This window comes from Montipora foliosa, chromosome 6 (assembly GCF_036669935.1).
Source record: "Montipora foliosa isolate CH-2021 chromosome 6, ASM3666993v2, whole genome shotgun sequence".
Taxonomy (NCBI): domain Eukaryota; kingdom Metazoa; phylum Cnidaria; class Anthozoa; order Scleractinia; family Acroporidae; genus Montipora; species Montipora foliosa.
The window spans coordinates 6496054-6508979 of NC_090874.1; the positions used below are offsets into that span (position 1 = coordinate 6496054).

The following is a 12926-nucleotide window of genomic DNA, read 5'->3' on the forward strand; positions in this document are numbered from 1 at the left end:
CTTGTTTTTTGTTTACAACCTGCAGGCTCTAAAGGTCTTGGGGTAAGGGCAGATTAGTTATTAGTATGATCTTTTCCCTTGCAATTGAGGAACCACTGAACCTAACTGCATGCTCTTCAGTGATTTTGCACATAGCTCGTTGCCCAGTCTTTGAACTTTTATTAAGTAATGGTTGTAATGTTTCACCTGTGCATAAAGAAACTATTCTAAAGAAAAATAGTTCTTTTTCAGAAGAAGGTTTAATTTAAGCATTGCTAGTCAATACTTGGTTTTTTATTTGCTTTCATGGATTAGAAACGTTGCACTTGTCTAATTTTTCAGTTGATAGTGCTGTTCGTGCATGCCAACTATTGACTGATTGCCTGCCCTTTTTAAGGGGCAGGTACAAAACAGGTCACAGGTCATTGTTTTACTAATACAGAATGTATCCTAAACATTCATAAAAGCTAACCTTAGGCCTAATTAGGCCTAAACAAACGTTTTTAGGCTTAAGGTTAGCTCTTATGAATGTTTAGGATACTTTCTGTATTGGTAAAACAATGACCTGTGCCCTGTGCCCTGTGCCCTGTGCCCCGTGACCTGTGGTTTTTGTACCTGCCGCTTTTTAAGCTTCTAAGTCAGTCGAGCCACCCACTTTTAGTCAGGCAAGCGAGTCGAGGGGAGAATGGGGAATAGAGACGACAGAGACAGAACTCACTCTGTCCGTATTTCCCCTCGGTCCATTTGAGATCGTGCATTTCTGGACATAAGTGGTCCATTTGCATGACTAAAGCGGGCGGTTCGACCAACTCGGACGGGACTGCTAGCAGTCGAACTATTCAGCAGCATTTGCTTTTTTTATGCACTATGTAAGGGATTTTACATGCAAAATTAGGTAAGTAGGCTGCGTTTAGATAGGAAAGCTGCAAAGAGACCAAAACTTGTCACAAGGCGAGTCACTTTGATTCGTCGTCCTCCGTCCATCTCGAAAGATGATGGCTGCACGCTGTTGGGTCACGTCCGGGTGCAGCACTTCCTCTGATGGCTGTACAGCCCTATTCTGGAATGGCAGTCTCTCGAGCAGGTGGGGCAGATGAAGGGTGATGCTGTTGTGTCCTGCGTGGATCTCGCCTTGCGCTCAGCCCTCTTCTGCTGCAGTGTGGTGGTGCGTTCTTCCTCGGCTCTCTCCACCCCGCTGCGAACAGCCGATCTCCACGCCCCACGGTTCTCAGCAAGACTCTCCCATGTTTCCAAGTCGATACCCGCGCCTTTCAAGTCACGTTTGCACGAGTCCTTGTACCTCAGGGAGGGGCGCCCACAGGACCTGGCTCCATCCGCAAGCTCACCGTACAGTAGGTCTTTCGGGATGTGGCTGTCGTCCATGCGGCGTACATGTCCGAGCCACCTCAGTCGACGCTGGGCCAGGAGGGCGAAAATGGACGGCAGTCCTGCCCGCTCGAGCACCTCGGTGTTGGGAACCAAGTCTTGCCAGCAGATGCCCAGGATGCGCCGAAGGCAGCGGAGGTGAAAGCTGTTGAGCCTCTTCTCTTGTGTAGCATAGGTTGTCCAGGCCTCACTTGAGTAGAGCAGGGTGCTGAGGACGCAAGCTCTGTACACCTGCATCTTGGTGCTGTTGGTCAGGTTGTTGTTGTCCCACACCCTCTTCTGGAGCTTCGACATCATCCCGGCGGCCTTGGCAATCCTGGCGCTGATGTCCGGGTCCAGCGATAGGTTGAAGGAGATAGTCGAGCCAAGGTACTGGAACTGGCTGACTGGGTTCAGGTCGTAGTCTCCGATGTGGATGGAGGGAGGAGACTCAGTTCCCTGGGACATCCCCTCTGTCTTCTGGAGGCTGATGGTGAGGCCAAATTCTCTGCACGCATGTGCTAGGCGGTCCACCAGTCTTTGCAGAGCTGCTTCGGTGTGGGTCGCCAGTGCTGCATCATCGGCAAAGAGGGCCTCCCTGATGGTGACGCTGCGGACCTTTGTTTTTGCGGGGAGTCTGGCCAGATTGAAGAGGCGCCCATCAGACCTTGTGTGAAGCAGGCGCGGATCCAGGATTTTGAAATGGGGTGGTGAATTTTTGTAATAATGTAACAGAACCAAATCCTGGTTGAGGTGTTTGAGGTATGTGCATCAGCATGATTGATTTCCGATGAATAATCTGACATTTTCGAATTTTAGGCGAACGCAAATGCCAATTACCGGTATATTATTTTAGATTTGTAAATTCATTTGCGGATTTCTAAACCGAGACGACTAATTTCTTGTCGAAATAGTAAATAGCTTTTGGTGCCTTGTTGCATTCGAATTGTTGCTAGTCTTTATCAAGAACAATGAGAGTTTACCGTGTGTTAAGCCCATCCTGTACAGATAGTTAATGATAAACTTCCAGGCATGTTGTAAAAGTATTACACAACACAACTCGTGGCCCTCGGCGCGCGGCATAAGCCGTAGCTGCTGTAGGGCAGCAAACCAAGTTTACAGTAAATAACAAATAAAAATAGTCCAATAAATAATATATATAATACATTTTCATTCTACTTTACCGTGCTCTACTAGCTTTAGCAGGAGGCTCGCCTTCTGTTGAGATGTTCTCTTCTGTTACTCTAATATAACATTAAATTGAAATTGTTGAAATATGATGAATATGAATCAATTTAATGCAATAACAATTTTACTCACCGTTTCTTTGTAAAAAAGCCAGCTATCGAGCGCTGCATCATGGATGGAGGAGCAAAAACTAAGAGTTATAAACAGTATCTAGAAATCGAAATCGCACGCCTTCGGAATGACAGAGTAGACAGACCTGGCCTGGACGACGACAACGCAACGTCGCTAAAGCATGGAAACGAGGCGTTTTAGGATTACATGCTGGACAGTGTGTTTGTGGGCTCAAAATGAATAAATTGATTGGTAGAACCAGTCATCGCTTATCCACATTCTCCACCTCAATCAGAGAAATCAGAGAAATCAAATACTATTTCAATATTTGAGGGATAAGAAGAAAAAAAGAAAGAAAGAAGAGGGCTCAGAAAAACGGGGGTGAAAATTCACCCATTTCACCTCCCCTGGATCCGCGCCTGTGAAGGTACACGCCGTCGTCGTTGTTCTGGAAGGCGTAGGACAGGAGCGTGGAGAAGAAGATCCCGAACAGTGTCGGAGCGAGCACACAACCCTGCTTGACAGCACTGCTGATTGGGAACGGCTCGGACGTTGCTCCGTTGTAACACACTGTGCTAAGCATGTCTGTGTGAAAGGACTCTACGATTGCGAGCAGTCTTGGAGGGCAGCCGACCTTCTTCAGGATGTGAAACAGTCCGCTTCTGCTGACGAGGTCAAAGGCCTTCTTAAGATCAATGAAGGCGAATGACGGCATTTCTCTTGTAGCTGTCGAACAGAGAAAATCATGTCGATGGTGGACCTGCCAGCTCTGAACCCACACTGTGATTCCTGGTAGACGCGCGCCGCGAGGACCTGTAGACGAGCCAAGGCAACTTTTGCAAACACTTTGCCCACAATGCTGAGGAGGGATATACCCCTGTAGCTGTTGCAGTCACTGCGGTCGCCGTTGTTTTTATACAGTGTCACTATCTTGGCGTCGTGCATGTCCTTCGGCACTGAGCCCTCTCTCCAGCATAGGCGGAACAGCTCAAGCAGGTCGCCAAGCAATGCGTCCTTCCCTCTCTTGATGACCTCGGCGGGAATGCCGTCCTCTCCTGGCGGCTTTCCTGTGGACAGACAGTCGATGGCCTTGCTCAGCTCTTCCTCGGTCGGCTCAGCATCTAGCTCATCCGACACTGGCAGCTCCTCGATGGCGCTGAGCGCAGCGTCTGTCACAACATTCTGCGTGGCGTAGAGCTCCAGGTAATGCTCCACCCAGCGCGCCATCTGTTGCCGTTGGTCAGTAATGGGCTCTCCTGTCTTGGTCTTGAGGGGGACGCTCTTGGTGACACTAGGACCGGTGGCCTCCTTTATGCCGGCATACATGCTGCCTGTGTTGCCCTTGTCTGCTGCAGACTGGATCCTCCTGCTGAGCTGGAGCCAGTAATTGTTGGCGCATCGCCGGGCAGTCTGCTGGCACTTGCTGCGGGCGGCTCTCAATGCGTCTTTTGAGGCGGGGCAAGGCTTGTCGGCTTGTGCTAGGCGTGCTTTTCGCTTGGCTTCTACAAGTGGCTCCATCTCTTGCCAGTTGGCCTCAAACCAATCCTCGTTTCTCGGCTCCTTCCTCCCCAGTACCTCAAGCCCTGGCTGATAGAGCGCGGAGCGCACCTGGCTCCATCTGGAATTGGCGTCGATGGCATCTCCACTCGCCTTGCCAAGTGACATTCTTAGGGCGCCAAGCAGCTCCTGAGGTTTGATCGGGTCCGCGGCTCGGCAAGCATTGATGGGTGAAGGTCCCTTTTTGATTTCAAAAAGGGAAAAGTGGTTTAAAATGGAGGAAATAAGAAAAGTGAGGAAAACATAAAATGAACAGTAAAAGGGTGACAAGCTCTTGCTTCAAATAGGTGGTTCTTGCAAAATGTTTTCTGGGAAAAGACAAGTTAATAATTAAACAAAAATGTTTTCTGAGAAAAGTCGAGTTGATAATTTAACAATTAAGAAACATGTTATGATAATATGTAGCCATGCATGCAATTGCTTTTCCTTCATGGAGTCGGCAGTATTATTTTTTTATATCAGATTAGCTACAAGACCTTTTTTCTCAGGCTTGCCAAAGAAAATTTCAAGGAAAATTGTGCTATCGATGAAAATAATGAAGTAAAAGCAAAAAAAACTTAAGAGTTGTGTATCTTTACTTCAGTGACAAACCGGAATTTTCTTAGACGTATGCTAAGATGTTTTACTAAAAGGTTATATAAAATTCTTCTTTTTAAAAACTATAGAGGAGTCTTCGGCCGGTGAAATGATGTTTGCTCGTTATTTCTGAATTTTAAAGGAATCAACAAACAAAATTTAACCATAAAGCCTCGTAGCCATGTATGGAAATTGTTATATCGAACGTGGTAACAAATTGCACTCGTCGACATGACGTGATAGGTTACCATGGCCTCATACACAAACTTAGGTGGCCTCATACACAATAAGCCTTCTTAGAGGCTTCTTACCCGGGGGGGGGGGGGGGGACTCGATGTATCCCTGGTTGGGGAGGTGCGGCGCGGCCCCTCATACCCTGACCCTGTTTAAGACAAATATCGCTGATTTTCCTACCCATTTTAAGACAGAATTCCGATTTTTGATACCCTGTTTAAGACATTTAACCCAGTTTAAGACAAAAATTGATAAATCGATAACCTGATTAAGACAAAAAATGCTAAATTCGATACCCTGTTCAAGACAAAAATCCCGAAAACCATACCCTGGCTGGCCGCACGTCCCCATTAAGCCCTTAAAAGGGAGTCCCCCCCCCCCCCCCCCCCGGGAGACGTTACTGCCAAGCCGGCCACTTCTGCTGGAGAGAACAGGAGAGCCACAACACCGGGGACTTATCCTACTCTTCTCGAACAGTGTGTGGGTTCCAACGTCCCACGGGGTACCGTAAGAACATAGAAGATATTTGTGAGACGGGGCCTACGGTTTATAATCCTTGTCCCGAGAAGACTTGAAAGTCTAATCATTTGCAGATGAAATTACAAAGGCAGCATTTTAAGATTTGTTATTTTAAGATCCTGAGTGTTTATCCGGCCTCGGTTTGAACCCGCGACCTCCCACATGACAGCCCGATGCTCAACAAACTGAGCCACAGGTTTATACTCGGCCGCGTAGACTAGCTCGGCTATTTGCGTGAAGAGACTTAACTGATTAGAGTGTAATGTGAAGTGCTAGGTTTCTACCCCATATGAACCATGTCAGCGTTAGCCCTACTAATGGAAATGGGCCCACACAAGGAGAGAGAAAAACTCTGACCAGGGTAGGAATTGAACCCACGATTTTCGGGTTAGATCACCGCTGCTCTACCGACTGAGCTACAAGGTCAGACGGTCAGACGGGAGCAGGCTGCGGGAACTGAAGATGTTAAATTCACGGCAATGAACATGTACAAGTACAAGAAAGGATTACGTTTTTGCAAACGTTGGCCGTGTGGCACTTATATTTTGAACAGACTTAAAATGCGTGAAGTGTGTTTATCTAAACCTATTTGTGGATTTATAGAAACTTTATAAAACAATAATAAACCGACGCCATTTTCCGGTAACTCTCGGTCGTTTTCCCGCCAAATTTAAATACACTATAATAAGGAATACATGAAGTATCTAAGTCACTCAGAGTACTCATTTCATTCAAATCCAACATGGCTACCGCGCCCCAGTCCGCGAATTTCCACAATCACTTATCTGTAAGGCTAATTAACCCAGAGAAGGGAAAAGGACTGTTTGCTAATAAGAGTTTCGAAGAAGGAGAGATCATTTTTGAGGAAAAGCCTCTGGTCTGTAGTCAGTTTTTGTGGAATGCAATGTACAACTATATAGCTTGTGGTAGCTGTCTGAGGTCCCTAGAATCAGCTGAACAGATGGCGCGGAGACTCACAGGAAATGCAACATTGGAACTGCCTCACGCCTCCAAGTGCTGTGAAATTACACGTTTTGGGCAGAAAATATTTAAATGTCATCGTTGCCAGGTATGCGGAAAATAAAGATGATTGTTGCTCTAGACTGACGTGTTCGAGTACATACTCTCCACACACTTTCCCTATGTTAGCCCAAGCTCCGTGTTTGGCTATATGAAAGTTTAAGAGATCTTGTGTGATGTGTTTTGGTTTGTCACATTTTTATTTGTAGGACTTTGACGACATCTGTTGAAAGAGTGAAGAGAATCTTCTTTCTTTCCTTCTTTTGTGTACTGTTTTTACCAGAGGTGTCGCAGGGAGAAAAGAGACAACATTATTCTATCCAGTACCAATCTGAATGCCTGAGTTAGGGAAATGTAGTATGACTAAGGGTTCCTTGGCTCCACCAATCTATCTCCTTGCATTGGCCATACCCTAGCTTTATAACCACTGAATTTTGACTTGTAAGCACATTGGGCTGGATGGTGTATTGACAGCCATTACTGAGGTGTCCATACCACTTGATTCCTTGTTGAAAGATGTGATGGTGGATGTTTTTAGTTCCTACCATTTGTCTGATCTTGGAGTGCAGAGTCTTATGATATCACTTTTCTAAGACATTTTTGCTACTTATTATTATTTTCTGTTCAAGAGCCTAATAGTAAGGGTCCAGGTTTAGCATTGGTAAGTGTGTGTTGGAAACACTTGGGACAAATTGAAAAATTGAAAAACAAAAGAATGAAAACTGTTTATATTTTGGTACATAAATTAAAAGGTAAAAGAATGGAGAAGACAATGATAATAGCATTATATTTTGTTGGCTCGGTACCATGATAGTTTATTAGTTAAAAGAAGAGATGAGATCAAAGAAAGATATAGAAGATGTATATTTTGTTGGCTTAACCCATTAACACCTCAAACGTCCTAGGACGCCCCGAGTTGAGTCAGACGAGTAAAATCCTCTGGAATTAGACAGAGTAAAATCTGTCGAGTCTCACTCCCATGGGTCAATGGGTTAAAAATAATAGCTTGTTGCTTATCAGTTGCGTAAAAATGATAAAAAAGTGAAGATGTGTATTTTGGTGGCTTGGTGGTTCGTTAATGACTGAATCATAAATCACCCCAAAATGTAGCCCCGTATTCTTTTGCAATATTTAGCAACGTTTGAAATACTTTTAAAAATAGAAGAACCATAGCCAGGGTAAAACATATTAAAAAATTATTATAAAAAACATTCACTGGCTATATACAGTTAAAAACTTTCGAGCTTTCGGCATTATGCAGTCCTCCCCTATATTAATGGCATTTCTCAGCCTCTAACTAGACTCCTTAGAAAACATGATATTCGAGTTGTCAGCAAGCCATTCAAGACTTTACAACAGGATTTTCCCTCTCCTAAGTCCCGCCCTCCGATCGATCTTCAACCTAACGTGGTTTACAAAATATCTTGTGCCGACTGCCCATGGAGTTATGTTGGCGAGACTGGCAGATTCTTTGAAACGAGAAAAAAAGAACATATGAGGAATGTGAAGTCTTACGCAAGAGGCTCCAACATCGCTAAACACGCTTGGTCTTCAAATCACTCTATTGACTTTAAAAATTCCCAAGTGATTGACAAGGGTTCTTCTCGTACCCGCAAGACACTGGAATTTTGGCACACCGCTTCGATCATGCAGATAACAATTCTAGGCCGCTCCCTAATCAATACTCCATTAACAATTAGTTTTTTTGACAAATATTTTTTCCCGTTTTTATATTCTTTTTCTCACCTATTTTTGTATATATTGTAGTTGTCATCATTTTTTCCATTCATTTCCATTGAAGGCTGTAGCCTGACAGCCGAAAGCTCGAACGTTTTTAACTGTATATAGCCAGTGAACGTTTATAATAAGTTTGAAATACTGTGAATAATTATGTTTATTTACAGGTTAAATATTGTAGTGATGAATGCAGACAATATGCTTGGGATCGATATCACAAAACGCTTTGCTTGGGAGAGAACGAAGGAGACCCTAACCACCCCCTTGAGATGCTACAGGAAGCCTGGAGGTTAAAAAGAAATTTATCTATTGATGTCTTTTAAAGTAGCATAGTAGCAATGCAGAGACAAAAATTAATGATCCTTGTCAGGACAAAGTGCTGGATAAGACCAAATGAAAGCGAGATGGCACAGATGTGGGAGCACTAGGCTTTCACCATTGTGGCACGGGATTAATTCCCTGAATCAGCATCCAATGTGGGTTGAGTTTGTTGGTTCTCTTCTCTTTGAGGTTTTTTCTGGTTACTCCAGTTTTCTCTTCATTAAAAACTAACCCAAAAACTAATCTTTGATTTTATCATATCCAACAAATTTCATAGCAGTTCTTGTAACTGAAGTGATCGTCCCGTCAAAATATGTTATTATTATTATTGTTATTATTGTTATTATTATCATCATCATCATCATCATCATCATCGTCATCATCATCATTATTATTAGTTAACTCTGAACTGTTTCAGTTTTGCAAAATGACTGGAAGGTGTTGCTATGCTTCAAAACATTGGGTGCAATCAATTTTCATATATGATAGCGAGGCATATGACCTGATAACTGAGACTGAGTAAACCAATCAGAATTCCAGAAAAACAATAATTGTAGATCCTTCCCTGAACAACTCAATTGGTTGCAATAGTACGATGCACATGTAATGTTTCTTGCTCAACGACAATAATAATAATAATAATAATAATAATAATAATAATAATAATAATAATAATAGCAATAGTAATAGTAATAATAACTGTATATAATGTTTTGTAATTAAAATTAAAAATATATAATTACAATTTAAATTTAAAATACTACTGTCATAGGCTTTTTTTCAATAAGTACAAATGTACACGTGTCTTTAACTGTTTCTAAAAAGCAACCAAGGTCAGGGCCATTTTAATCATCTCCGGCAGCTTAATCAACATGGATGGACCAGTATCGGCAGATGCTTCATCCCTGAAAGTCGTACAACTCATTCGAAGGATTACATTATGATTATGCATTTTACTATTTACCTTTTGAACACCTGAGGACAAGAATTTAATCAAGCAGATATTGGTGGAGGAGAAGTCCTCTTGTCTTGCCATTGCATCAATACTGTGGTCCAGACATATACACTAACTGAGAAGTCTGCAACTAAAACAAACTTGACAAGAGAGGAAATTTTGAAGTACCTGGAGAAAAGCCTTTGTAGAAGTAATGTCTTTTTTTTTCTTTTAATTTACATCAGAAAGATGCATTATCCACCAGAAACAGCAAGTGTAATGCTTATTGCACGGATGATTGCAACAGTATTGCAGGTATTCTGCATGACTCAAATGTTGACTGTTACATGTATCTTGTAAATCAGATATGAGAGGCTAAAGATTACCTAGGGTTTATTCAAGCTTAAATATAATACTATGGTCATCTGAGTAAATCTTTTTGCCAGCAGAATAATGGCAAATTACTTTATTCAGTGATTTGAAATAAATTGACCTGTTTTTCTACGCATAATTACCAGTGTTGTGGGTTAGATTTTGTCTATAACCAAGATATTGCCAGACAAAACTCTATTGAAATTGTCAAAGACAAGACAAGGCTAGGGGCTAATTCTCTTTAAACTATTACATTCTTTCCGTCATCACACCACAGTCTGAGTCACTGTGAGCATTTTGCATGTCTGGTAACAAATTTAGGACAAAGGGGTTAGTTGTGAGCGAAACTTTGCTGCTGTGTTGGTGAGGAAAGAAACATAAAACTATGGTTTATTAATTAAAATAATTTAGATAGTATGTGCAGTCTAACTGATTGATAGCTGTGCATTGGTCAACAGATGAGAGTATGTAAACACAGCTATGACATCACACAAATTTTGATTGGTTATGTGTTGTCAGACGAGCATTTTGATTGGCTGGTAGGAAACATAAGTATGTATCAAGAAGTAAAAAAAAAAGTTTTCCTTCATTTCTTGAATTATTTTTGAGATATGTTTTATAAAATAATAGAGAACTTTTTTCTGTGGTTACATTATAAGCCTCATCTAAACACTCAGGGAGTTGGGAGAATTCTCAACAGTTACACGAACCCTCAACTTGTCTCAGGATTAACTGTCTTGAATTATCCCAACTTCCCCTCGTATTTAGATGAGGATATGTAAACACAGAAAAAGTCCTCTATTGGTTAATTAACCACCATATGGAACTTTGATTGGTATGCTGATATTTGAGTGTTAGCCCCTTGTCAGAGAAAAAAGTGGCCAACACTTGATTGTAGGGCACTAAAAGGGCCCATTTACCTGTAATTAATTTTGAATTGATTGACAGTCACCCCAAGTGCTTGGCTGGAGAAGTTATATGTTATTTGCCTTTGTGTGTATAGGAAACAGATCCTGAAGGAATGCAGGAATTATTTGAATCTTTCTGCCACTCAGTGGTTAATAAACAGAAACAGATAATCCATAAGCTCTTAGGAGATCAATTCAAGGTCTGTCAAATTATTAATGTTGTGAACAGTTATGCAGTGCCATAATTTAAGTTGGCTATATTTTCCACATAATTATTTAGGTTCACTTTTAAAATTAAAGCCTAGTTGTAAACTGTGTGCTATTTCTTGTTGGGATTTTTGTATGAACTTTTCATTGTCTTCTTTCTATATTTCCATCTTATTTCTTTCTAATTGGCATTAGATTGTCCAGATTTTGTTTATTATTTTGCTTTTTTGTTCGTTAGGAACAATTAGATATTCTCCGTGTGCTGATGTCCAATGCTCTGTATGATGAAAAATTAAAACAGGTGTGCTGTCTAAAGTCATTTATTCATCATTTGTAGTGCTACAATCTAGCCACTGATTGAGCAAAGGTCACCAAGGAATATACTTTGTGAGCAAGCTCTCCACTAGGTTTTTGCACAAGATTTGTATTTTGGCACCAAGTAAGCTGTGAGAGGATTATATAAAAATTTATCCCAGGCAAAACCCTAGAGGAGAGCTTAATCACGGGCTACAAGGAATAGTGGCTGTTGCAATTGATGACATGACCCTTTCTGGGTTGAAGGGTTGTAATATGCCACCCATTTTTTGAAAAATTCAAACATTTTTGCTTTTTGTAGATCAAGTCAAATACATCTTTATATCTTGTAGTGATTGTTTCCGGTATATAACCACTTCTGGTCACATGACCTATGGCTTGCAAATATAAGCTCTTTGAGTCTTCATTAACAACATGTATGTCCAGTCAAAAACGATGTGCTCTTTGGCCTTTTCAGTCCTGAGAGTAAGACTTGCAGCAGAGCTCCAAGCGCCAAAGGCACACGCGCAGAGCACCATTGGTTAGAAAACATGGTAACCCATCTGTGCAAGGAAATTTGGTATTCGTCAACCATATCGCAGGCTTATGTACAGTATTAAGAAAATCAATACTCGTAGACTTGTCTCCAGCTAGTTTACAGCGTGCATTTTTGATATTGGACATCAATGTTATGGCCAATTGACAAGGTATCTGCTGACCAGCATCATGTGACCATACTGCAGGCTCAAGTTTAGAGCTTATTGAGCTCATCCTACTGGGTTTTGATTGGATCGCAGGCTCAAGCGAGGTCAACTTTTTGTAAGAATAAAAAATAACCCGGGAGCTCCGCTTTTAGGCTTTGCTAAATCTATATACCGGTATTAGACAATTTTACTTGTCAATGGGGACTGCTTCAGGGATGGATGGGTTAACATCATCTAGGTCCACTAAAAAATCTGTCCCCTTTAAACAACCTGTTAACTCATCTCATGGTTATCTTCCTGACATGACAGGGGCTTTGTTTTAATGTTCATTTTGTAGTGGTTTGAGCCTGAGGGGTTTAAGTCTCTTATGGCGCTTATAGGAACCAATGCACAAGGAATTGGAACAAGGTAAATGTGACAGTGAAAAGTTATGAAGAGACATATATTTGAACTGTGGAAGAGACTCATATTGAGATTTCATAACTTTGCTGGTCTAAAAGTCTCAATAAGCTCCTTCCCACATTTTTAATTTGCAGTATGTACTTCATTTGTAAGATCTCTCCATACCTGTGTCCTCTATAGTTTTATTATGAACTCACAAATGAATCTCTTCGAGTTGATTCAATAGCTCAATAATAGCCAAAGACAGGTTTAAAAGTCTGACTAGATCAACTCAGATTGCTCACCTTCAGAAATCACCCTAGCCCTTTAATCACTCACTGAAATTGATGTCCCCATTAACCCTTTGACATCCAAACTGGCCTAAACCGGCCCGGCAGACGATTTCACTCATCAATGGGGAACCCCTGGGAGTCAATGGGTTAAAGACCCATATTCACCCAAAAGTCATTACGCACCATGACTCAGAATTTCGTGTAACACAAAATTACCCAAATTATT

At 41.8% G+C, this 12926-nt stretch overlaps 1 protein-coding gene across 2 annotated transcripts in view; it reads left to right on the plus strand.

The window, feature by feature from the left end:
* Positions 1 to 6247: 6247 nt before the first annotated feature.
* LOC138008601 (histone-lysine N-trimethyltransferase SMYD5-like) overlaps positions 6248 to 12926 on the plus strand; it is a 15378-nt gene continuing 8699 nt past the window's right edge. Inside the window, exons 1-6 of one of the 2 annotated variants that reach the window (XM_068855926.1) lie at positions 6248 to 6598; positions 8454 to 8575; positions 9787 to 9856; positions 10917 to 11021; positions 11267 to 11329; positions 12364 to 12434. In XM_068855926.1, the coding sequence (XP_068712027.1) occupies positions 6272 to 6598; positions 8454 to 8575; positions 9787 to 9856; positions 10917 to 11021; positions 11267 to 11329; positions 12364 to 12434 (758 nt within the window). In that variant the 5' untranslated portion in view covers positions 6248 to 6271. The remainder of the gene's footprint in view (positions 6599 to 8453; positions 8576 to 9786; positions 9857 to 10916; positions 11022 to 11266; positions 11330 to 12363; positions 12435 to 12926) is intronic. The other variant, XM_068855927.1, reaches the window with a different exon arrangement.